This window comes from Pavona decussata, unplaced genomic scaffold (assembly GCF_977016875.1).
Source record: "Pavona decussata unplaced genomic scaffold, jaPavDecu1.1 SCAFFOLD_300, whole genome shotgun sequence".
In the NCBI taxonomy this organism is placed as follows: domain Eukaryota; kingdom Metazoa; phylum Cnidaria; class Anthozoa; order Scleractinia; family Agariciidae; genus Pavona; species Pavona decussata.
The window spans coordinates 2,096,554-2,123,845 of record NW_028145697.1 but is presented as its reverse complement, the minus strand read 5'-3'; the positions used below and the strand labels follow the sequence as shown (position 1 = coordinate 2,123,845).

Genomic DNA, 27,292 nt, shown 5'->3' with positions numbered 1-27,292 from the left:
ACAATTTAGGAAAATCTGCCATACATTGCTTTATATTTTGTCGCTTTTAGAAATATTTTAGAATTCTTTGAACAGCTTTGGGACCCAGCAACTTCTCTCCAGGCATTAACTGACACAGTTATTTGTAAGTCATTTCAGTGCAAGTAAATTAATTATTCACTCTAGCTATCTTAGCTATCACTTAAAAAATCTTCCATTTTTCAGAAGTTCATAACGACCCTTTTACAGAAAATTACGTCAACCTTGAATACTATTAAACGTTCCTGGAAAAAAATTAGACTGCAAGCAGTCTCTTTCTAGATAGTCGAGTGTACCATTGCAATTATGTCCTTTGTTGCAATTATGTCCTCTGTTGTTCTCTGACGTAATGTGATATGATGGGCCAATCACGTAATGCGATCTATCTTGGTCGACACGAACTAAGACTGGTAAAGAGACTCCGTTACAGTTCGGTCTTCGAGCAAAATTGTTATTCGACGGGGTGAGGGTAAGTGGTAACTTTATTTGACTTGATTTGAAAGCGACGTAAAGGTGGACATAAAAGATGGCGCATCGCTTGCCCCGAACGCGGTAACATTATACCCGCAATGTATCCTTAACGGGAACAGTAGAGGGTGCATACGTTCGACCAGTGTCTCGGCTGAGAAGTTCACCTGCACTGCGCACGCTTTCTTCATTCTAATGAAGCACTCTGTGCATAAACTCACAAACACAATTCAGTGATAGTTCACTTATTTGAGATGAGGACCTGAGAACGAATAATACGAAGAGTAAAAATAGGTACACGAGAGGAACATGTGTTCACAGCTCGAGTTTTGAAACCTTGACACATTTTTTACAAAGGTGAGTGCTGGCAAAGAATGCAGTACCACTACCTTGCACGTACACAATATTTTGTCACAAGGACTATTTCTCGGTAGTGTTTAAAGTTCAATCTCGTAGAAATCGTATTTTCAGTTTAGTGTTTTAGGAAATTGGTAATCTTACATGTGAATTACTCGTCGAGATGAATGTTTATTCTGCCGTGCTTCTTAGATGTTTTGAAATATTAGATCGAGCACAACTTAGCGTAGCGTTATTCCCAACGCCTCCTGATATTCTCTATGTCCTTCATCTGGTAGCTTATCCTGCCTCAATAACGCCAATTATCTTTAAACAAGTTTCTTCTGACGCAATTGTGTACTTAAAGTATAAGAAACGTAAGAATGTTTGAAAATAGTAAGTATTGTTAGCAATATAAGCAATAAGTATTGTCAATATTGTAAGTATGGTATTTATTGTAAATAGTGTAAGCAGTGTTCAATATTGTAATTATTGTGTTATGTAAAGCAAATAAAACAAAATTGAAACAAAAAAAAAAAAAGAACAAAAACAACAACTTAGCGTAGAGCAAAACTTCCGATCATTATTGCGTTATGAACGAAAGCTGTTTAAATACAGGTTCTTAGATTTTCCGTTCCAGCGACCTTTCGGTATTCCGTAACAAGTGCCACGCTGCAAATTCTTAGTGCTCTCCGAAGCTTTTATCCGCCGTTTATCCGTCTGACAACGCCAGAGTTGTATCGTTTACCTCCGTGCATCGCCCGCGCAGAAAAACCGTCTCGCCACAATGCGTGGAGGACTTGTAGCCTAGAGGCCCCGATTCTAAGTCCCCTCTCTGACCATGAACTCGATTTTTTTCGATTTGTTTCCTGGAAAATTAGGCCAAAACCCCCCTCCAAGCATAAATTAAATCCGCTAACTCTTGGAAGATATAATCAATATAAGTATATACCGCACAAGCGAATAGTCCTTTTCGCGCGCGCTGATTGGCTAGCTCGGAGGTGATTAGCCAAGTACTATTTCCCTCCGAGCAGCCGAAGAGAAACAAGATGGCTTCCCGCTTCGCTACGGTTACTCAAGAGGAAATTATTTCGATAAACGAGGCTGCTTTTAAAAAAATACATAAATGGCGACAAAGTTTGGTTTGTTGGCATTAAATGGTTAGTTAAATAATCTTTTCAACCTCATATTCTAAGGCGAAAACGAAAATACGATCCCTTGCTTACGAAAACCGCCGAGCACTAATATAAAATTACAATAAACATCTAATATTTTTCAGCATGGCTTCAACAACGGGACGAATTTCACGAAAAATTGAAGAAATGACACTTTAGGAACTGAATGAGTGTCTCCAAACGTTTTACAGTCGAACCTCCACTAACGGCCACCTCTCCACAACGGCTACCTCTCTACAAATGCGACGGCCACATTTTTTTGTCCCGGCGGACAGTCCATATATTAGTTCTTGTTTAAACCTCTCTACAACGGCCACCTCTCTACAACGGCAACGGCCACTAAAGTGCGTCCCCAACTGTCAAAATAACCTCTCGACAACGGCCAGTACAGTTCTTTTTTGTAAAAACCTTTTTTTATAAACTGATGCAGTAATCGACATTTGTCTTCGGAACATTACGTTTCTGTGTCTATTTTAATGATATACGTATTTTGATTGTGTTCCATTTATATGCTGCAGTAAGCATAAATTTTCTGCAATAATATAGCGAATGTTGCGAACCTTGCTCGTTTCGTCTTGTTAACATTTTGATTCAAAGCATTATTTACGTTTTATTGTGTATTTTATCTACATATATATTATTTAAGATTGGATTACCAGTATAGGCTACAGTAAGCATGAACTTGGCACAATAAACATGTTGTACTTCCTGAAAAAAAAGGTGTCGTATTACACCCCTACCTCCCCATAACGGCCACTTCTCCACAACGGCCACTTTCTTCTGTCCCCAAGGTGGCCGTTGTGGAGAGGTTCAACTGTATTTGCCTGCAAGAAAGCGAGACGGAACTCTCTACAATGCTAAAATTGCTTACCGCGTGGCGTGCGAGATTCTAAAATTTCGTACCATTTGTGGGTATATTGTCAGAAATAAACTAATGTTTTGGTCCACTAGTTATTTAGCCTCCCAAGCAGTCGTCTTTAAGGGACTCGTAATACCAGTCCCTTAAAAACGACTGCGTGTGAGGCTACTGGTTATTCAGCTTGTGTGGTATAAACTAACACAAATATTCACCTCAGTGTCGGTGAAAGTGATAAATAAAATAGGTCCGCAATGCGTACAGGTGTCTTCTGCAAAATTTCAGGCAATGAAGCAAAATAACTCATGAAATTCAAGTTTTCTTTTACCAAGAATTAGAGAGGGTATTTGTACTAATTTTTCGTTTTGTTTGGGACCTATATCAATGTGACAGTGTGTGCTGTGTGGTTGTTTTTGTTTTATAAAGGTAGCGTTTGTTTTGCTATTGTAATATAGATGCCCGGGTATCTTGGCAAGAGTGTATAAATGAAGTACGGTATTCACGTCACACGCAATTAATAGTCCTGTAGTATTTAGGCTCGTGGCATTTTAGTTTGTGAGATGACCAGACTTTTAGCGGACAATTTGGCGATTTTGCTTAAGAAATGTTTCGAAATATATCCTGAAGTACTGTTGACCTTAATGACACATGTAATTTGCTCTTTCTTTGAAAAATTCCTGAGTGTTAATTTTAGAGTTGTTCGAATCATTCGTTTCTTCATTGCTTTTAAAATCTTTTTCAATTTTATCCTAGATGGTTCACGGCTACTACCCTTATACGCTTTGTAGCCTATTTGTCTTTGTCTCACTGTTTTCCTCCAATTATTATCATGAAGATCTACTTGATGCAAGTCAGTATACAACAGATACATCACGACCTCCATCGCTCTTTGGCAAGTGCAAGCTCACCATACGTTGACTTTTGTCACACAGAGTCTCGAGATCAACGATGAATTTCATACGATACTTGCATTTAACACATTCTGTAAGGCTTGAAGAAAATTGAAGATTTAGGACAGGAATATATGGAAACAGTTTTCTTGAAGCCAGTTTACTCTTGTGTAATGTGCAAACTAATTTGTGGAAAATCAAATTGACATATTTTGTGTTGCTGTTGCGTAACACGGCAATTGCTCGCATGCCCTTCTGACTGAAACTCTCTGCAGCTTTTACACATTTGGAAAGATCAAGAACATATGGAAGGTAAAAACAGTAACTAAAAGACAATAAATTTGAAAATAGCCCAGAATTAAAGTTAAAGAAAAAAACATACTCTTCTGGAGAACTCACAACTCGTAGTAAGTTTACTGCTTCTTTGTTTTTCTCTAATGGATAGGACATTTTATTTGTGTTCTGCTATTGTAACCGTGCTAGTGTGCCTTGACTTTGAGACCAAAGTGGGTCGCTTTGTGAATTTCTAATTATCTTCAAGGTTCTGTGAACAACAGACAGCGTTGCTTCATCCGGTGCTAGAAGAGCACAGTTACGATTCATGACTAATTCATTGGCCGATTAAACTTCTGCGAAGAAAATAACGCTCCAGCGAAGTAAATAACGCTCCAAAACATTAAATTGTTTCTCCAACTTTTTACGTAAAAAGTTAATTACAAAAACAAATTACAAAAATAAAAACACGCTTCGTTTATCCCCGCCGCTACAAGTCTTCCCCGCACGACTACAGTGAGTAACCTCATTCCATGACTTGAGTTTATAGGGATTTATGTTCGAACATATTTAATCGCTCTGTTTTCACTTGTGAAAGTGTGATAATTTATTGATTACCTACGGATTATCGATTTTAACAAACTTTTTCTTCGTTTTCATGATTTGAAGGCTTAGTGTCTTCTGCGCAAACGCAGTAGACACAATTACTGATATTCAAGTCGAATTTGTGTCGAAAATAGGTCGCTCATCTTCAAAACATTGGGAGTTACATTGTTACTAAATAAAAAGACTTTTTGAAAGACACAACCAATCGATTGAAACAAACTGATCGATTGACACAACTGATTGATAAAAAGCTCACCGGATTAATTGAACCACTGCCACATAACTGATCGATAAATACTTATCCATTGAACTGATTGAAATGATCAAATGATGGCTAAAGTGAAATTACCCGACTGATCAATCAGTAATAGATAATAGATTGATTGAAAGATAATTATTTAAGTGGACGATTACAATGAACACGTGTCAAACAACTAATGATTACTAATTATTACTGCAACAGATCTACTTATTGCAAACAACTCAAAGAAGCAAGCATTTGAAGGGTTAATAATATTTATATTTGGACGACAGAGAAGATACTTCGGAATGATAATACAGTGACTAAAAAAATACCGAACAGTTTTGAAGCAAACGGCGCGTCGTACTCAACACAATCACCCCCAATGACAATGATCTTGACTCGCTAAAACGCTTGGATGGAGTTTCTTGTGGTATGAGAAAATAGAAAAAGTTTTCTTTTCTTTTAAGGACAGCTTCAGGACTACAGGTAGCCCGCTGAACTGTTACAGCAACGTGCATGAGAGACCACATGAAGCAGGTATCTCGCGGGTGCGAAAAAAGAGTTGGCGAATACCCAACTCTGCCACGCACGTCCTCCATGAACTCTGGCGCCTTCTCATGTGTTTTGATATCAATTAAGAGAACTTGCCTAAACGGATTTGAACTTTGTGTCAGATATCATGAGAAGGAATATAAATAGGATAAACTTTGCCCAGCATCCACGCTCGTGATGTGAGTATCACATATCGGGCTGAAACAGTATTCAACACTGAACATTGCTTTGTACAGAAGTGCGGATTGTTGAAATCACAAACATGACGGCTCAGAAGCACAGTTCGCCTTCCTTTGCTTCTATTATTTCAGTTTTATCCATCGTGTTGTACTGTGCCGGGTTTTTAAGGGTTGAATTGGAATTGAAAGACCAGAAGAAGAGAATAAACGCTCTTGAAAACGTCGCGGACACTAAAGCATCCTCTAGCGATCCAGACGTCATTAAGGTCATCGAGAATGCTCAAGGTAGGTTTGAGGTATTGTTCATGTAAGAACGATTTCAGAAAATGTGTCACTTGTTTTGCAAAGCACAGGCTACGTAAATTAGCCGCAAAGGTATTTCATCTGTAAAACATAATAACTTAGGACTGACAACGCAATGTAAAGAATCTAGCCATTGCGTGTTCTCCTATGTGATTAAAAAAACAACGACATACAAACAAAGAGCAAGACACGTTCTTTCTTCATGCTAAATGATCTGTAATAAATTATTTCAATTTCGAAGGGAATAAATCATGGTTAGAACTATTGTAGTTTGCTGGACAGTGGTCGATGGAGGACATCGGTCACATCGGTTTTTTTTTACAACCGGAAATTCTTTGAGAATTCAATTCCTGGAACTGTTTATTTTCTTTTCGATCTCCAAAATTCGTTTAAACACTTTCAGAAAGATAGGTATTGACATCCTTGTTGCGAAAGACAACCACACTATTGGGAAATTTTGTTAAGTGTGATTCACTTGGTTGTAACTGAGGAAGAAAAGCGTTGGCTGAGGAGTAATGTTTCAGCAACTTAATAAGTAAGGTCTGCAAAGCTTTGGCGAAAGCAAAGTAGAGCAGAATCATAACAGGGTTTATGTCCACGTGAAAAATGTTCGACATAAGCATAAGCGGAAACACAAGGATAGCTTAAAGCACTTTGTGAGCGAACTCGTGAATTGAACAGGTCAATGAAATGATATTTCGGATTATATTTAAAGTGATTTCTTCTCTGATTTTCATACCTAGAGTATAAGTAGTGGCAGCTCTTCGCAAATGTTAAATAGGAAAAAAAACCCTGTTGACGTTCTAATCAGTACAGTCAGTGGATCAATAGATCTGTAGCGTCAGTTTTTTTCCCAACCTTTGGACAGTGTCGCTGGGTTGGTGTCGTAGCAAGTCCTTGGCATATTCTGTTTTCATTTCTTTTTTTGTTTGTTTAGACTGAGGGGTAATATTACCCCTCTTCCTCCGTACGTTCATACGAAGTCCACACTTCGGTTGAATCGTTGAAGAACTCGTGTAGTTCCTCAATTCGAGACTCTCAAAATCCTAAATATCCTTTTTTTGGGGGCGGCCGAGCATTCTTCAGGCTATTTATTTAATTTTTAACTCTGAAAAACGTGTATTTTAATTAAAGAAGGCAATTAAGCGAGTGGTGAGAGTAACAATATTTGCTTAACGAACAGTTCCGTGCATGGAAGTCGAACTATTGGAAAATAGGTGTCCTGAAAAAGGAAAGTTGTGTTTTAGTTTCGGTAAATAGAAGGATTTAGCTCATAACACATCTAAACTGTTTTCTCTCTAGAATAATTTTATTCGTTGCGGGCTTTCTAAGCACTTCTGGCAATCAACAAAAATTACGGGTTTGATTGAGAATTTGTACAGAAATACTTCGTATTTCTCACAGTTTTCACGAAAGTTTTGAAAAGCGCGTTCCGCGCACGTCAATACATTAGCTTCAAAATTGATCCGCAATTCTTTCAAATCAGTTACGCGTTGCTCGTCTCGAAGTTAAAGTTGCACCCGTTCTTATTCAAAGAGGACTTTATAACAACGGCTACTCCACAAGCGGCTAACCTAAATTAGAGGAGGACGAAATAGCCATACTTAATCTAATCACATTACTAAGATCACAGGATCGCTCAGTTGGCTCGGAGAGTCTGATTTGGGGTACAGAATATTTTTTTTTCGTTCACAAATCATTTATTTAATTGCAATACTACAGTACAGTACTTGCATTACTACATTAGTTGAATACCGCAGTACTGACAATACCACAGTACTTGCTTTACTACATTATACTTACAATACTACTTACTTACAAAAACTAAGGTACAGAATAATTACAGTAAATCTGTGTAATTCTTTCATAGTTAAATACAATGATTCTGCGTATGAATTTGAAATGGAACTCTTTGAGTTTATTCTCCTTACAAATTGTCTTCAATGGTTTAAAAATTGTTTGCCAATCGTTGTCACTTACTGAAAGAGACCTGCTCCATTTCATCGGGCCAGTATGACAGCAGGGACTGCCGTTGATGAACAACCAGTAAAAATCTTTTGCGTTTATCTTGTTTAGGTTTAATTGAGTATTATCATTAAGCAGGAATTGAAAGGTGTTGTCCATACGCAAATTGTCCGTGATTGCCTGATCACAGCTTCTAGCTTTGATCAAAAAGTGCCTGGGTATAGCGATAGTAACTTGGTAGAGTCAAGTTTGAACGGCAAGAGTATTTTTGACTGAACTCTTGAAATGAAAGAAAAGCGCCATTTTCATTCAATCAGCAAATGCCTGCTTTTAGCCATTCATCATAATAAAAGATTTTCCATCAATGAAAATGTCTTTGTCATTGAATATAATCAGTTCTTGAAATCCGGCACCACTTTACAAGCCTTTCAGATCATTGAAATAGGTAAGGATACCTTTATAAAAAGTTGGCATTTTGGGGTAATCGTTTTGGGTCATAATTACGTCTTAAGAGAAGATTTAGGCCACCACACTATTTGAAGAAATGATCCGGAACTGTTTTCCAGTTTCGGGTCTCGGTTGACAGTAGTCTCAGAATCCAGGCAAGCCTTAGAGCTTTAATCATCACATCAAAATTGACCATGCGAATTCCCCCTGCTGTTATATCCTGATAAAGACTTTCCCTTTTTATTTTGTCTCTCTTAATTTTCCAAATGAAGTTAAATTAATAATCTCTTCTTGACATTGCGAATGATTTCATCAGGTACATTGAGGTTGGAGATTTGAAAGAAAAGGCGTAATTTATAGCCAATGGCTACAACTAAACACTAAAGGAATGTACAGAATCTACACATTACATGTTCTTCTGAAAACAAACAAAACCGTAGGTAAACAGGTCACATTCTCTATCTAAGCCAATTTCCCTGAGATCAACGAGATCCTACCTCCACTGAGACATATGTAATGCTCGCGTTAGCACTTCGCTTGCAAAAAATATACAGCATTACATGTAACCTGAGTACCAGGCTTTTCACCCTCCGTCCTCCCCTTAGGAAAGCCTGATATTCAGGTTGTGTAACATACTAAAAGTGTCTCACAGTGTTGCCTAAAGCAGATGACTTCAATCAATCAATCCATCAATTATTTACCCACATTACCTCTCTGAGCTAACAAAGCTCGTTCAAAATACGTACTAGACTGTTCACAGTCCCCCTATTTTTCCGTGGGATTCTCGAGACCGGTATGCTTCGATGGTTGGTTTGTAAAAGCGAGCGCGATCTGGGAAGAGTGTCTAAACTACCGAGGGGAGCAGGAGTGGGTGTTAGTATAGAGTGGGGGATGGGAAGCGAAAAAATAGTGTAAAGACTGTGATTCTGTTTACATTGGTCAGACATCACACGCGCCGAAAACACGCGTGAAAGAACACACAAAGGCCATAGCAACATTGGATAAAAACTCTTTGTTAGCCAAACACCATGTGTTTCACGGTCACCAAATAGATTTGGAGAATGTTGAAATCATTGACAGGTCATCGACGTGGCGACAAAGACTGATTCTTGAGGCTTGGCATTCCGCGCGCGATCGAAACTCTATAAATGAACATATAGCGCTTCCAAACATATAAAATAACATTAAGAGTTTTTAGTCTTTTTTAGTCTTTATAATACTCTAGAGACCACTGTTACACTTTGAAATTCCGTCGAGGTGTGATTTATTTATTTATCACACATCGTGTATATATTCCAAGCAGGACGCCGTTAAATTTTGCATTTTTATCTTTGCTGAAGAAGGCAACAGTAGTGGCCGAAACGTCAAATATATCTATTTTTAGCCAGTGTCAACAACTTTTTAATTCTTTTTAACATGTCTGGCTACACACCCAACATTCTTAAATACAAACTTAGTTACACAAAACAGTTCAACTATAACTGAGATCATAGATCGTGATGATGTTTCATAAAATATAACTGGTTAAGAACGATAAAAACTTAGCCTTAAATTTAATACTACTTTCCTTGCAACTCACAACGCAAATGGGCTGTTACACACGCAATCCGGCTGTTCCTGAACTTGTCTTGAAAAGATGCGTTACAAGTAACAGCAAAGATTGGCTTTATTTTGCCTTTTTCTTACAATAAGTAATCTGTTAGTCAAGAAATAACTTTTCCCATTAGTAATATAAAACAAGTCCGCTTTCTGTTATTACTTTAATATCTATTTTAAATAAAATTAAGCGGGGATCTTTTAAGAGCCCAACAGAGCTTTCTGGATCTCCTGCCTATTGATTACGTAACAAGTTATTTTGAAAGAATGGCAAATCTAGGCACTTCGATTTCTTCTTCAAACTAAAGGCCAAAGAAATGTACAGAGACACTACGTGTTCTTCTATATAACAAACAAACCCGAAGGTGCACAGGTCACATTCTCTCTCTAAGCCAGTTCCCCAGAGATCAAAGACTTCCGCCAGACATAAACAGAATGAGGATGAAACTGTTCTTTTCTTCTGTTGGAATTATTGACCATCGATTCAAACTTGTGGGATACATTTTAGAACCGATGTAGAGACTTACTTACCGAGTATTTTTAAAAATCAGATGAACTTAACTATTATATCGATATACATCTTATCAAGATTATTGCTTCCTGCCTTGATTTGCGACATCTCTCTACAACTGTTTTTTTTTTTTTTTTTTTTTTTTGGGGGGGGGGGGGGACTGTATGTATTTACGGTCAGTTGCGCAAATAAAGTGACTTGTTATCGAAGTAAACCAAATCAGGTGAAAGGCCGAAGTAAGACTAAGTTATCTCTGGAACCGGAATTTCTTGTTTTCATAAACAAACTCATCGACGAAAAATGTCACCCATTGGAAGGTTTTTTTGCAGTATTCAATACCTTCAGCCAGAACCATTTTTCGTCGCTTGGGTGTTAGGTCGCCGTTGCAATAATGAAATAATTATTCCCGCGTAAGCACGTCAGTTGCAGGAAATATACAGTAGTACATGCAACCTGAGTATCAGGCTTTCCCCCTCCCTCTTCCCCTTAGGACGACCTGATATTCAGGATATTTTACAGGGAGATTTACATGCTACAAGGTGTCTCGCAAATGTTACCCAAAGTAGAAGACCTGCCTACTAGTACTTTCCTTGACATTTGCAACGTACATGGGCTGTTAAACGCGGTGCAATTATTCCGGACATTATCAGAAAAAAAGAGGCTTTGCGCTACGTTGCGAGTTGCTGATAAAATAATTTCTTTTTTGTTTTGTTTGTTTGTTTGTATTTTGTTTGCCTCTCTTTATGCAGCAGTCAATTCCCATATTCCAGCCCCACTGCATGGGTATTATCATCTTTTAAAAATAAAAAAACTAAATGCTCCATTGACAGGACAAAGCCGAACTAAGTGTCGGAGAAGTCCTTTTCTTAGTATTGTGGCAGTGACAGTTCGGCCTATAGAAATACCATCTTATGTCATGTAGTTAATTAAACATATATTGTCTTTGCTGATGAACTTATCATAGAATTTGCCAACAAAGTAGCAGTAAACACGAGACCGTCACAATGTCTAAGGGGGAAGGGGGTGGTGCACAATACCACCTTTAGAATCAAACCGCCTATAAACTGTCGTTAAATGCGAAAAATAAGGAGAAAACCTACAATAAAATGAAGAAGAAACGTGCCAGCTGGGAAGGGGGTGGACAATATTGGCGAAAAGTATAAAATGCAAAAGCAAATAGTCGCATCTTTGGCGTTGGTCCCAGGTAAAGACGAACGTGGAATGAGAAGGAAAACTCTTTCCACTGTGCGTCACACGTGCGAGGACTTACACTTCAGGTGCATTTCCCGCGCGTGATTTCGCGTTTTCAGTCGCGCGTGTCTTCTTCCGTTGCTGTTTTATTGCTTTACCTTTGAAGAATATTTAACAATTATTCCATGAGCGCGCGTTGGATATGAGATGGTAAATAGCCAACGAGGGGCGAAGCGCCGAGTTGGCTATAACTAATCTCATATCCAACAAGCGCGAATGGAATAATTGTTTTATTAAATTCTCCGCGTTTGGACATTGCTGTTAAAGTTTCCTTTCAAATTTAAACGACCGGATGTTGAGGCAACCTCCGACCAAAGCGCGCGAAACCTTTGATCACATGACACGCGAAACGCTTTGCAAACGGAGTTGAATGAAAAATCGAAAGCGTAGAAAATCGGACACAGTCGGACATCTAAAATTCAAGAAACGTTTAAATGTACGAATTATAACCTTTCTGAGCTAGCATTCAAGTGCTTTTGAAGTTCCAGCTCATCGAGGAACGTAATAGTTGTGCACATTTGAGCAAATGTTCTGCTGCGTGATGCCGAGCGGAGGAAGAGATCAGGGTAAGAACGGCTTTTTTTTATGCTGAATTGAATTCCTCGCGGACGATTTAAAACACTTCAGGCAAGTCCAAATGCACGAGATACAGCCTCACTGAGACAAGCATTCAGTGCAAGTTTTTAAACTTCAAGCTTATTTGAGAAGCGTAAGAGCTGTGCACATTAGTGCAAATGTTTTGCTGAGTGGTGCCGAGCGACGGAAACGAACATTATGGCCGCCGCTCGTACGGATTTCATAGATGAACCATCTGAAGTCCTCGTAAATTCGTAAAAACATAAAGACAGGCATGAAGCTCTTCCTGAGAAATTTCTTCGATTGGTTTTAACCTCTTACCGCCAGGATTTGCGAGCCATCCTGAAATTTTTGAAGGTAACCGCTTTGTTATTGTTGTTGTTATGTGATCTAAAATATCGTAAAATCTTGCAATTTTGAAGATTTTAAAGGAAACTTCAGAGATACGTACCATTAAATAGCGTCATACCGAAATTTGTGGCTTTTATTGTTGTTATATTGAGATGGCATTGTTTGGTATTTCTTTCTTTTCCTTTTTTTTTTCTTCATTTTTCCGAAGAAACTTTTGCTTCCCGCCGAAAAAAAAATTTAGGTTAGCGACACCTGGGGCTTTCGTTTTCCATACAAGGTCAAACTACGGTATATGAGCTGATAACCGAGACTTAGTGAACCAATCAGAACGCTAGAAATGCAATATCCGAGGCTGAGAATTTAATAAAAAAATATTCACAGCTGGTGTTTGTGAGCTAACAAGTTCCAGTCAGGAAAATAGAGAGACAGTTCTTTATATTATTTTCCTGATACTCTCTAAACATTTCCCCTACGCACATAAAAGAAAACAGAAAAGGGACTTAAAAAAGGGAACTTAAGCAACGACGACGGCGTCGGCAACGACGACGGCGTCTAAATAATAATAGACCTAAAGCAAAAACAATCGCTTTGCACGCGCGTTATAATTGTTTTTGTACAATTCTTTGCCGTCATCCGCAAAACAGCAACTTGGAACAACGTCCAAATTCAAGGTTTTGTGGAGAACGTGAGCACACGACGGTGAATGTTTTTATTCTTCTTGCCGGCTCACTTGAACGCCGTTCCTATCAATTTACGAACGAATTGAAATAATCGCGAAGAATAAGAAGTAACGCGAAGTTATATTTTCAAGTGACGCTTTAGTTGCAGTTGCAGCCGTCGTTGCTTAAGCTCCGTAAAAGAAACCACGACAGCAACGGCAACGAAAACGTCGCTTAATTTGCTAATTGCTTCTCGCAATTGTTATTTGTCTTGACTACGATGTATCTTGACAGAAACACTTTGTCACCACGAATAATGAATTTTAAAAATCGGTTTTGTTAAGCCGCTCCATTGCTAGATACTAGTTAAATTGTAAATGATAGCTTAATTCAGGTATTAAGAAAAGTAGTTATCATGGGGTCTTTAAAAGATCTTAAATAAAGATTCGAATTTGAAATATACTTGCATCTCCTGCGGATGAAAATAAAAAAAAGGCTTGTTTCCGTGGGGTTTAAGAGAGGAAGAAAATGAAAAGCAACTTGCAGGGACATGCTGTATCAGTAAAAGAGCAGAGGGTAAATTTTGCTGGTATTAAGAACAGCTGTACAAAACGGTACGATCCGGAAACATAGGCTTTGACTGGGAGTCTTCTAAGAAGGTATCGTTAACTATAATTCAATAGAATAATTGTGAAATTGCATAGCTTAACGTAACCCAGAACATGTAACAGCAACCATCATTGCGTAATCAGTTTATGTGACATTAGTACTAGTGCATTGAATCAGAGTAATATCAAAATTGTTTTTTTCAACCTTGAATAAACAACAACGAATTATAACATGAAACGGAATTAACTAGTTGTTTTGAAAAACTTCATAAACAACTGAACAAACAGAATGTTTCTCTCTCCTCAGTTTAAGGAACTGTTTTTCCTTTCAAGCTGGGTGATTCTATTCTAGATTGGGTTGCTCGCTAGTTTTATCTAAAATTTTTTTTTTTTCATGTTCATCAGTGTTTTCATGTTTCATTCCTGTGACTCCCCTCCCCCCCTCCCCCCCCCCCCCTGGTTCCCTCCAAAAAACTCATATACAGAAGCAGAAGTCTTTATCTCCTTTACAAACCCTTTGACTCAACCCTCTCAAGCATCTTTTCATTTTAACCAAGAGTTATCTCCCCTCTGTTTACTTATTGCATTCCGTCATTGCTAAGCAAGCTGTGTGATCTCCAAAATAATAATTGCGAGGAGAAAGCGTGAAGGAGAACGCGTTTCTTTTTCATACCCTCAGTTTAGTATGCAAAGTAAAATATCAAATCAGAACGTATTTGTGCCCTGGGTGATCAGTTAATTCACTAATTTTCCACAGAACATCGTATTCAAAAGTAATTTAAAGGCTTATTACAAAGTGTGACAGCTTAATTTATTACAAAGTGCGACAACTTGTTATGACAAAGTGTGACAGCTATTTTATTACAAAGTGCGACAAGTGATATTACAAAGTGTGACAGGTATTACAAAGTGCGACAGTTTTATTACAAAGTGCGACAGGTATTACAAAGTGCGACAGAACATGTGTTAAAATACGCGCGTTTGGGATTTTTGATTGACAGTCTGAACTGTTCAGTCTGGTCTTATAGGATCGCTCCGTGTTTAAATCCTAGTGTTTTATGACGTTCTCGTTTCCGTCGTCGTGGTGGCTTCTAAACATTTCTTCAAGCGTTCCCATTTAATTTTACGACACTAAAACAATAATGGTTTCACCAGTGCCGGTTTCAAACACCAGTATTTCTCTATGTAGATGGTGTTTAAAGTCAAAAATCTTCATAACACCTGGCAGTGATAAATTCTTCTCATTTCAGCAGAGGGAAAGAATTACTCCCTCAAAAAATGTTCACAATCTGATTGTTGCCTGTTTTAAAAGTTCAGCCATATATCATGCAAAATCATCTCATAGAGTTAGAGACCTTACAATTTATGACTTTAATACTACCTTTGCATTTGACTTAGGCCATGCAAAGAAGCTCTTTGACGAATTTCACTTTTCTAATATGTTATCGTTTCCTTTTTGGTTGAAGGACACCAATCAAATAAGCTTGAGAGAAACAGGCGCCATGATTATTCAATAAAGAACACAACGGAAGACACGATGCTGAAAATCAACAGACTGTTGTCAGAGGGGAGACTGCAACTCTGCCAATCAAGGGGTGAGGCGTGCTCGCCGGGTCCACCAGGCCCTCCCGGTTCACCTGGACCGAGGGGAGAAAAAGGAACCCGAGGACGAAGGGGACAGAAAGGGAGAGCCGGAAACAAAGGAGATCAAGGTGTTATGGGATCACCTGGAAAGAGTGGCAAGCAAGGCATCATGGGACCTGAGGGACCACATGGTGAAGCTGGATCCAAAGGACAAAAAGGAGACACAGGGCCTGCAGGCATGCCGGGAACTAAAGGAGAACCTGGTGAATCGATTTCAGCCCCTGTTCTTGCTGTTTTTCCTTCAAAATTGACAGTTAACGAAAAAGGAACAGCCTCGTTTCAGTGTTCGGTCAGTGGTAATCCTCAGCCTACAATAACATGGAGTAAACGGGTCGGCAAGTCAGATATAACTCAGTCAGCAGTTTCACGAGGGACTTTACTTTTACAAACGGTGGTTGGGAGTGACTCTGGTGTATACAAATGTTCAGCATCAAACATCCTAGGACAGGCGGAGGCCCTGGTACAGCTTGAAGTCAATGGTAAGGTTTGTATGTTACTGCATGAATCACTTTTTATCTTTCTTTAATGAGCTTCTTGCTTCTGAAAACGTTACATGCTTAACAATTCAAGTACAAATACAGAGAATGAGAGAACGGATCTGTCCCGAAACTTAACAAAAAATTGAAAAATATGTTACTGAAAAGAAATTCAAACAGCTTTCCTAAAGAGACTTGGCAAGAGTGAAGTATCTTAATTGTCACAAAGGCAACAACACTTATTACTTCATTACGCTAGTAAGCTTGGATCACTCTCTCAGCCGCTACATAAAATATGTTGTTTTTTTTCGGTGTTTAACACAGAATTGTTTACTACAATTTAGGAAGCAGACAATCGGTAACAAACAAAATACGAGCATTTAACAGAAGACTTATGCAAGTACAAAATTAGAAAATAAAAATCCTGAACGTATGAATTACCAGGTTTGTATCTTCAGAAATTTGGAGGTGTTTTTATTCAGTGCTTAATCATTCCAGGCGAAGATTCTGTTTTTATGGCGTAGTGATCAGCTAATAAGAGAGTCGTTCCCTTAATTTGAACATCCCTACCTTGAACTCTTCATTGTTGTGCTGCTTGTTTAGACAAAAACCTCAACTTGTATTTCCTGCTATCCACCTATGCAGCTTTGTAAGTTCACGCCTCTGACAAAGTTATCTTAATGATCTCAAAGATACATAAAGTAAACAATAAGTACAAAAAGTTAGCGTCAAATAATAGTTTGCTTTGTTGCAGTTCGTCCTCGTGTTTCCCTTCATTCCGGGCCTCACTATGCCATTGAAGGAAGCACTTTTTCTTTTCCAACCTGTCACGTGACTGGGCACCCTGCCCCAGTTGTCACTTGGAGAAAGTCATCTGGCCAGTTACCCCAGGCGAGGGTGAGGTACAATGGCAGCGCATTGCAAGTTTTACATGTTCGTAAAGAGGACTCAGACTTTTACTTCTGTTCAGCGGTGAATCTCTTAGGGAGTGTCGAAACGAAAACACTATTAGTTGTTGTTTCCCTACCTCGATTTACAGTGAAGCCACCCGCAAAGGCTATTGCATCGCCTGGCGAAACTTTGACGTTAAACTGCAGCGCTAGTGGTGACCCACAACCAGTCATCAGCTGGAAAAAACAAGGAGGTCAATTGCCAATTGGAAGGAGCCAGCAAAGCAATGGTCAATTAATTATTAGAAACTTACAACTTAATGATGCAGGGAATTACATTTGTGCGGCAACAAGTGCAGGAGTGTTTAACATTGAAACTGTGACCTACGCTGAAGTTCAAAGAGGTATGGCACTATTAATGTTGATATAAAGTGACTTAATATATATCACAGCCACTAGCTATTAGTAATTCTTACGTCGAGGTGTCACGTTGTCATGATAACCAGGAGATTTCTCTGTGGCTTTCTTCGTGAGGGTTCGTGTACTCAACAAATCTGTGTTATTCCTAATGCTAAGATCGGATGAAGTCGTACACTGTTTGGTATAAGTGATATTTTAAGGTGATAATCGAGACTCACTCCATCGAAATGAAGAGTAGTGTTCATTTATTCGTTATCCGTGGTTTTTAAGCTCAGTAGAATAAAATAGGTTGCAGTTAAAAATGGTGACCAGTTGCCATCATTAAGAAATATTGGCGGCAATTAGATAATCACTTGTCAGCGTATATATAACATGTCCAAATCAATTTCAACTGACTTGGGCTAAGGTGCCCCGTGAATAATAGATAAATTGGACAGGTTAAATCTCTTTGGATGAAGTTTTCTTCTTTGGATGATGTTATTTTGTTTTTCAGGAATCCATGATCATTTCCTTCTAGTGTTTATTATGGCTCATGGTCTTATTTCCGGAAAGTGAAAGTCGGGGGAGGGGGGGGGGGGGGGGGTGAATTCCCAAAACAAAGATCAGTAAAATAGACATGTACGGTATAACCACTTGAGGTCATCTGTAGCTCAGTGTTATTTGGTTAGCTACTGTAATAAAGTTCTCACAACTCAGAATAATTTGATACTCCACGGAATCTCTACTGAAACACTCTTTTCGTTTTAAATGTACTACATATTTCAATTTTATTTTTTTAGGCGCCCTTAGTGCATCTAATATTCTTGGCAGCCTGGACAGCAAGTACCATGACAAGTTAACTTCATATTTAATCCCAGTCCTCCAAAGTTCATCCCGCAGTAGGTTTGTGAAGTGTTGGCGTGCTAAGACAGATGGCTGGGCAGCATCTACATTTCACAGCAACTGTGATGGAAAGGGTCCCACTGTTACTATAATAAGAGTCGGCAGCTACATATTTGGTGGATACACTGACGTGTCTTGGTCTAGTAAGTATCAATTTATGATAGCGCTATTCTCACAAAGTTTATTGTATTATTCTGGATTAAATATTCAACGGTCAGATTTATGGATGCGTCGCACTCCGTGACTCTTTTTATCAATAAATTAGCATGCGTACTTAAGTTGTTTTTCTTTCTCGGCCTAGAGCAAGGAAAGAAAGGAAAGAGATCACGAAAACAAGAAAACGAACATTTCAGAGGAGAAAAAAACGAACATTGCAGGGGAGAAAAAACGAAAACCCCATAATCTCTGGGTGGGTACTTTTGTATGATTCATTGAGTCGAGTTTTAATATCTGCTTAGTAGTACCCAGATGGTTACCTTTGTAAGTAAAAAAAATTGCTTTATAAATCTAAGAAAAACAAAAAATTAGGCGAATCCGACTAGTTTTCTTTAAATTCCTTTTCAGAGTAAATTAAGAAAAACCCACGGCCCCAAGATTAGCCTCTTGCACTTTTAGGGTTCTTTTCATTCCCGTCACTTTTATGTATGAGAGTACCTCAAACGTCTGTACATTTTTTTGATGGTGATGAAGGCTCTTGATTCAGGCATTAAATTAAAGAAATCCTCCAAAAAAACACTATACCGACTACAAAAAAAATGATCAAAACAAAAGATGGCAAACAAGTTGAATTCAGTAAGCCTACCAACCCATTTTGTGTTATGTTGGACAGGAGTGGAACTCGCGCCAAGGAAATAAATCCTAACAAATTTTGTCCGAGCCGGAGGACACCAGCGTTCAATTCAAGTAGCACCGAGGAAAAGGGAGAATGGAATGGCCAAGATTTTACAGGAAAATACAACAGTTAACGCACGACTAAGGCTCTTTGTTATCTTACCTTCTATATCTGTAACATTGAACAAAAAACCATATTTTTTAATTACTACTTTGAAGCCTCGTCATCCCAGAATCTCTTCGATATCCTGTTTCTCATTATCCCTCCCGCCCGATAACCAGTGTCTTTTAGTACCTGAAAATCCCGTATCCCTATAACCTTTTATGGGGCCTCTTTGATTTTTTGCGAGCGAAAACTGGTAGATCAATTAATGTTTTCTCATTATGTCATTTTTACAAATTTTCTTACAGTGCAACCACTTTGGTAAAACGTTTGCTTCAGACACCAAGTGACTACTTTACATAAAACAGCTTTCTTTTTGTTTTGAGAACTTAATTCAGAAAAATCAAGTGGTGAGCGGTCCGCATCGTGAAATCTTAAGAATTCTCAGTGAAACAGTTACTGTGCTTTCTTTCTTCGTAGACTGTTACCATGGAAACTTATTGCGCGCCTCTTATTCTCAGGATCACCAACACATGCCGATTTGAATTGAAAGGCAATTCACCAAGGATTTCTGAGAAAAAATTGTAGTAATTAGATCATTGATTATCTACACGTGATCATATGATATGTAACCCGATCATGTACAATGTACAAGTAATATTACAGTGAATTACAGTGAGGGCCGTAAGAGTTGATCTGAACAAACGTGTTTCTTCCTTCTATCCTAATATTAATAGGGACCTTCAGATTTGACTACGAGTACGAGATTGAGTATGAGTACGACTTTTTAAAGCTAGTTTGCGTGGCATGGATAACCGCTTGCCAATCTTGTTTCTTGGATCTCCTTGTCTGCTGGTAAACGATGGGAAGGAGCAAGAGTTCTGGGGATGTGACTGATTTCAAATTTGAAAGTCGTACTCGTACTCAGTCTCGTGCTCTTACTCTGATCTGAAGGTCCCTAATGCCCTATTAAGAGAACCGTATTACGCACAAATGCGTATTTAGACCAACACTGCCTTCGTTCAAGTATGTAATAGTCAACTTTTATAAAATCTAAAACACAATAATTAAACTGGTACACAATGGAATCCAAACAAGATGGGACAAGAAAATTAGGGGTTATTGTCCTGCCAATGATGAAAATTAAATCTGTATCGTGATTGCCAGTAACGAAGAAACTAAGACGTATCGAAATTCCACCAAGTTAATTACTTTCTTGGCACATTTCTCACACAAACTGTTCTCATGATTAATTAACTTTTCTTCTCCTGGAAGTTTATGCCATCGAAGGCAATCAATAAAAATTACTACTTCTATATTATATAGTGACACGCTACCTTAAGGCTGGTTTTCATTTGATCGTTACTGGATCGCTCGATTGCTGAAAAAGACTTTTACCGGCTGTCAGCGATGGAAAGAATTACAAACCATACGATCATTGCCACCGTTAGCCATGATCTGAAAACTAGCCTTTACTCTCATGTATGCAAAGTCCTTGCACTTTTTTCGCTTGTATCATTTATGGATAGCATTTGCGTTACATTCAAGCTTCTTACATCGCAACTCCTATTTACTTACTTTGCACGTCGTTTGTTATCCTTTTGTTTTGGTATAATAGCGGGTATACAGTGTTTTATGGTGGATTTCTTTGATAACTAAATTTAGAGCCTTGAGTACTCCCACGTGTAAGTGACGGGAATGCTTATCTGAAGTAATCATATTCATCCAATGTTTTAAATAGTCTGAGATTTATATAACAAATCAATGAAACTGATCCCTAACAATTCTATTACCAAAAATTAAAACACTATAGGTGCAATTAAGCAGATATTAAGGTAAAGCTCCATGAAAAGTGAAAATACCCGCCAAAGGGTTATTTCCTTTTTTCTCTGAAATGTTCGTTTTTACGTCTTTGAAATCCTTACCTTTTGAATGTTGTTGGAACTAGAAATATTTTCGTTTTCTTTGTTTGCAACGATCTCGTAACTCCAACTCGCAACTGGCAGCTCCGCAACTCGCATTCTTCACACACACCCGAAATATTTTCATTTTCTAGGTTTGCATCTTGAAACTCTTAACTCGCAACTTGCAACTCATTTACAAAAGGACTTCTGAGCAGCAAGCTAGAAAACAAGGAGGACCTATGACGTAACAAAATCATGGGTCCATCTCAATGTTCATTACTAAGACTTGTTATTGCTGTGAAGCGAATGTGCAATCTGAAAGCGAGACTAGCCTGCAAGCCGTGATTTAAGCACGTGTTTACGATTCATGCGAGTGGTGAAACCATAATATACTCTGAGTTACTCCGAGTCGCTTGCTTTCCTCTGTAGCGAAAGAGACTTTTTTGACGCTCTTATCAAAATTATCACATTCCAGAAAATAAATTGTACTCCGACTAATTCATTTTATCTGCTGGGTAAAGTTATCCCTCTTTGAGCAACTGGAGCAAGAAGGTGAAATACGCTCGCACTCAAGTAAAATCAAAAGGTGTAAATGCCCTTTCTGTATAGGCCTCAGCGCAGAATCCGGAATAAATGACGGCTTGTTATCGTTAGCTACAGCCGTCGGGATTAGTAACGTATCTTTTGGGGGATCAAAACAGACGTCAATATTGAAGTTACTATACGGGTTTAGGACTTGGCTGCTTTGCACGCTTCTTATTGGATCTGTGTTCCGTTATTTCTGTACGTGCCCGGGTGAAAATTATAATGCTGTAGGTGGGTGGCATTACACACTGACTACATTCATTTTCATTTATAAGCGCTGAAAGATTCTAAAAACGCAGAGTGATTGAAAAATCCTTCTCTATTTTTTCTCCTAAGTGTCATATCAATAGTATTTCCTGCAATCACAACACTTCGCGTTCATTTTAAAATTTTTGGCTTTGAGGGGGATGTGCTGGGAGGGAGTACGTAAATGAAAGGAGCGCTTAATCCAGGACGGGCTCATGAGTTAGCTGTCTTGAAGTGTTGGCGTTTGTACCAATGCTGAACATGTGTTGAGAAAGAAGTAATTAAATACATTTGACAAAAGAAAGGGATACAAAATGGACTTAATAAAGTAAAGTTCTAAATGCCCAACGCTTTATCAAGTAATAGCGTGACGCGATCATGGTCACAAAAATGGTCATCCAGAGAAATCTGTTGAGGCGCGATGGTGTAGTAGTTACCAGGTCGCATGCCGATTGGATCGCACGGTCGGTGGTTCGAGGTTGGGTTGGTCTCTTCATTGCTTTGTCGTTTCCGTTAGACTGAGAAAAGAAACTTTTCCTCGCATTATCTCTCTTCACTCAGGTCTGTAAATGGGTCATTGTGACATACTGCTGGGGGTAACTGTACGATGGACTAGCACCCCATCCAGGGGGCGGGGGGGGGGGGTTGTAGCAATACTCCCTGTTATTCCCACCACAGAAACCAGGTTAATCTCCTGCCGTGTGGACAAGTTGGTCTCGCAGTGCGATTTTATTTTTTTTATTCAGTGACATCAAAGAAAGACAGATTTATGGACAAGAAATACATAGAACGAAGCTCGGAGTGATTTTGTTTTCCTTATCTGGATTACATCTTAAATCAACATTTCAGGCGTGGCCGCTTGATGGTACAACATTTGTTGCCTTAAAACGTTCTAAGGATCGCAGACCGAGTGAAACAACAGCAACAAAATTGCAAAATTGGTGTCCGGCTTATTCGTAATTCACAATCTCTCAACCAAATTTTTCTTTTTTTTTTCGTGATTAATCCTCATTTAGATAAAACAGCAATTACTTATTATGCAATTAAGGTATTATGAATTTATTATGCAATTAAATGATTATGAATTTATTTTGTTTTAGAGGATGACATTGTATAATTAGGCTAATATGTAATAAAATCATGTCAATATGTAATTATGAATTATATAAAAAATAGAAATTTGTTTTTATTAACTAAGTTGATGAGGTGATTTATCCCCTGTAAAAAGATTCCAGAGCTCTAGAATCTCTTTACAGTGACATAATTACCTTAGATGATAAAACCAAATACTCTTTTCCACTCCCCACCGACCCAACACCACAGTTACTTTAGAAGCTAACCCTTATCTATTACAAAAATATATTTCCACAATAATGGCAAGCCAACTGTTGTTTTCCTTTCCTAGGTTCATGCAGATATGCTTTATCCAGTAAATCATTTATCTTCTCACTGTATAACATCAATGGATACGCTCCTGTTAAGCTGCAGATCAAGTCAGGGCGAACCAGTGATGCCATATACAGATGCTCTGGTTACGGACCAACCTTTGGTAACGGACACGACATCCACATATCAAACAACGCAGGGAGCAACCGAAATTCTTACACCTTTTGCGGCTACGCCTACCCCCTTCCCCCGGGGTATTCTTCGTCTTATTCTTCTTGTACATTTTATGCAGGAAGCTACAAGTTCACTCCTGTTGATGTTGAAGTATTCTACGAAACAACAACTTAGGACAAATAAGCAATATACTGTGCTTCCTGTTAACCGACCGACTCTTAAAATATTCAAAGTTTAAAAAAATGGTGATGAATGCTTTTCCGATCTTTTCATAGTATCTCCTCTTTTTCATTTCCACTTAGACAACTGCAGTAACTCTGTGGGTTCCTTTTCTTCGCAGATCAGGGTTTTTTTCCTTTCGTTTTTCGTTTTTTCCTTTTTTTTCCCACATTCTTTTGACTGAGTTAACCAACGACACAGTTGTTTAGTTTGTTCTGAAGGGGTCTGGCGTTATTTATTTATCTTTGGGGGGGAGGGGGGGATAGGCGAGCGGAGGAAAAGGCGCAGCGCAAGTTACTCCCTTCCCGTCGCGCGTGACTTGCGCTCCGTGCTTGCCTCTCGTTTGCCTCCGCTAGTCTGAAAGACGTAACAAGAAATAAATAAATAAATAAATAAAATAACGCCTGCTCTGCATACTAAATGATAAAAAACACGGGATGACGTAAGAGATAACTAATATGGCGAGCAGGGCATACACATTGAGTTAGACTGCTCTCCACGCCAGAACATTCTGGATTGATAGCTGTCTATTTTTTTTCTGCGCCATTCTCGCAGCAGTCCACAAATACAAAAGGCAGAACCTTACTTTGTACAGATTAATTGCAATTATAATTCCACTACTACATTATTGTGACTTTGTCATCGGAGAACACGCAAAATATGACAGCGCCACCCTGTATAAGATCCCGTATTTCTGAATGGATTTCACTAGCATATAGCTGAGTAGTAGAAAAAAGCTAAATGATGTGGAATAACAAATCATAGTCGCGGACATTTTACTCATTGCTTCCACTTTAGCCAACAAGTGAAATATCGGCCTGTATTGTATCTAAAAATTCAAGAATAGGGCACATATACTCGAAAATCCAAATTTAAGTGTCCTGTGTAGCCTTGAAAATGTTATTCTATTCCCATTGATTTTTGTTTAAGGCCGGGTAACAAAAGTGTGAATGCCAGTTAAAGATATTCCTTAATTATGCATTTATATAAAATTTTATTATGCAAGAAGACTATTTACCTGCTTTAAAATTGTTATTGTCAATCTACTTTGATTACCTTAACTTTTAAATAAAAGAGCATGTGGTTTAATGTTCCGTTTGAAGGCAATAGTGACAAATGAATTTGAACTGAGATCCGTCTTCGGCACCTTATTCAGGGTTTTCAATAGTTTAGGGTTATAAGGTTGAACTCTTGTTTAAGTTTCGGCACTTACCTCGATAGAAACAAGGCTTATGTCCAATAACCTTATAAAGTCAACGAGTCAACGCTAGCCTTGCAGACACCACGCTATTACGGACACCCCCGGCGATAACACGGACAGCAACTAATCGTACCCTGGCTAAAATAGATTACAGACGTTTGAATGAAATGAATTCTAGCTTACGGACTCTTGCTATTAAGGACACTAACTCGCGGTCCCGATGGTGACTCTAGTTTAAAAAACGTTCAAAGAATGCAATATTGCATTGTAGAGTCCTCAGACTACGAATTCTCCTGAAAGAACAGGAGACATGTGTTTCATAAAATTGTGTCCGTGGCAACAATCTCTCCAAATGCCTCGACAGATTAAAAAAGCGCAGGAGTCGTTGAAAGTCGCGCGAGAGTCACTACGAGAGTTGCAACTCTCACGATCTGCCGTCGACTCTCGCTTGAAAAGAAATTTGAAATAAGAAATCCATAAGAAACCACTCTCGCTTTAACTCGCAGTGCTATGAGTTCGGCTTTGACAACACCCCGCTTTTTTTTTGCGTCTTCGAGTGATCTAACTGCGTGTTAAGCAAGTTATGGTTGGTGTGCGTTTTCTTTTCAATTTAAATGCGTCGGTATTTTTCACTTGATAGTGCATTGTCTTAACTAGCACTTAAGTACAGGAATCTCAAGCAAAAGAAAGTCAAAATTAAAGCTCCTAGAACTGAGTGTTTGAAAATTATTACAACAGTCTTGTAATTCCCAGGCATTCCCAGAAATGCCATTAACAATTAGCAATCAATGAACTGCAATTCCGGTTATCCAAGAACTTCTTACAAATTCCAAGCCATAAAATGCACAGCATATTCTAGAAAAACTTGAAATTTCTAAGAATACAAAGGTTTTAGAGATCTATGACACAACAGTTCCTAAAAAAAATTCCAAAAATTCCAAGTAACCTCATTTACGTTTTACTTCTTATTTCCAGAAATCTCGGAAACTATCTCACAAAGTAACTGTCAATCGTGGTATGGTTTCATTGATCAGCTCAATGTGTTTTAGTCAAAGTAAGAAATATTAATAGAAAAAAGGGCATTGAACAATGCTGTACAGTCTTTTGACTCCTAGAAACATTAAAAAAAGTGGTTAATAATGGTTGATGCCTGCAAAATATAAGGAATTATACGTGAAACTGAAGAACTTAAAAGATCACAAGAACCTGCTCAACTGACTGATCTGAAAGACCCAACCAATCTATTGAAACAATTTGATCGATTGACACACAACTGATCGATAAGAGCTCAACGGATTAATTGAAACACTGCCAGATCGATTGAACAAAACTGATCGATAAAAACACAACTCGCTGATAATAAAATCTAAACTGATCAACTGAAAGACAAGTGATAAATAAAAACAAAACTCGCCGCTTATAAAACTAAACTGATCGAGTGAAACGCAACTGATCGATTTACATAACTATTAACCGATTAAAGCAAAGCTAATTCAGTTAAACGCAGCGGATCAATTGCATCACAGCTAATCGAGTGAAACACTACTTATCCATTGAAATGATCAAATGATGACTAAATTGAAATTACACTACTGATCAGTCAGTAATTAACAATTAGATTATGAGCTCGAGATTTCTATCGTGTGATAGAAATCGAGAGCGAATAATCTAATTGTTTTAGTATAAATTTACTAGTCGCGCAAAACTAAACAAGTAAATTATCTATATCCTCATCGCAGACACTTCGAATACGCGATGAAGCGGCCGCCATTTTGTTGAAAACCGCTACTCACTATCTATCACAGAATAGATAGCGAGTAGCGTAGCCAATCAGAGAACGGCTTTCGTCATAGAACAATAGTAGATTTATACTAATAGATAATAGATTGATTGACACGATTACAATGAACACCGTATCAAACAACTAATGATTACTTATTATTACTGCAACAGATCTAGTTATTGCAAACAACTCAAAGAAGCAAGCATTTGAAGGGTTAATAATATTTATATTTGGACGACAGAGAAGATACTTCGGAATGATAATACAGTGACTAAAAAATACCGAACAGTTTGAAACAAACGGCGCGTCATTTTCAACACAGTCACCCCCAATGACAATAATCTTGACTCGCTAAAACGCTTGGATGGAGTTTCTTGTGGTATGAGAAAACAGGCTAGTTACCCATAGAACGATAGTTAGACAACAACAAAGCAAGATAAACTTTCATTTTATTTCTAAACATTGTTTTCCTATTTGTTTTGATGTAATACTTCTGGACTTCAGCTATGCATCTGCAAATGCTTCACATTGCTGTATACTGTATGTAATCAAAAATTCCCAAGATTCAGTATTCTAAGGTTGACGTTATCCTTTTATTAAAATTGAACTTCACCTGAAAAACTAAATACAGTTATCACTAATGCTATCGTTACTTAATTAATATTTATTTTAGAACTGAATTTG

At 38.2% G+C, this 27,292-nt stretch overlaps 3 protein-coding genes across 4 annotated transcripts in view; all 3 read left to right on the top strand.

The window, feature by feature from the left end:
• Window positions 1–20,431, top strand: part of LOC146454579 (uncharacterized) — a 69,754-nt gene extending 49,323 nt beyond the window's left edge. Inside the window, exon 5 of the mRNA XM_085095303.1 lies at window positions 18,489–20,431. Within this exon, the coding sequence (XP_084951429.1) occupies window positions 18,489–18,634 (146 nt within the window). The 3' untranslated portion in view covers window positions 18,635–20,431. The remainder of the gene's footprint in view (window positions 1–18,488) is intronic.
• LOC146454574 (uncharacterized) overlaps window positions 1–27,292 on the top strand; it is a 66,255-nt gene that overhangs the window by 6,821 nt on the left and 32,142 nt on the right. The window lies entirely within an intron of this gene.
• On the top strand, window positions 5,606–24,713 carry LOC146454578 (roundabout homolog 1-like). 2 transcript variants are annotated; one of them, XM_085095311.1, is made up of 5 exons: window positions 5,606–5,882; window positions 15,331–15,987; window positions 16,739–17,278; window positions 18,074–18,319; window positions 23,251–24,713. In XM_085095311.1, exons 1-5 carry the CDS (start codon window positions 5,681–5,683, stop codon window positions 23,577–23,579), a joined length of 1,974 nt encoding a protein of 657 aa, XP_084951437.1. In that variant the 5' UTR covers window positions 5,606–5,680; the 3' UTR covers window positions 23,580–24,713. The 2 variants fall into 2 exon arrangements, with proteins under 2 accessions (XP_084951437.1, XP_084951438.1); XM_085095312.1 differs by lacking the exon at window positions 5,606–5,882 and adding an exon at window positions 7,438–7,567.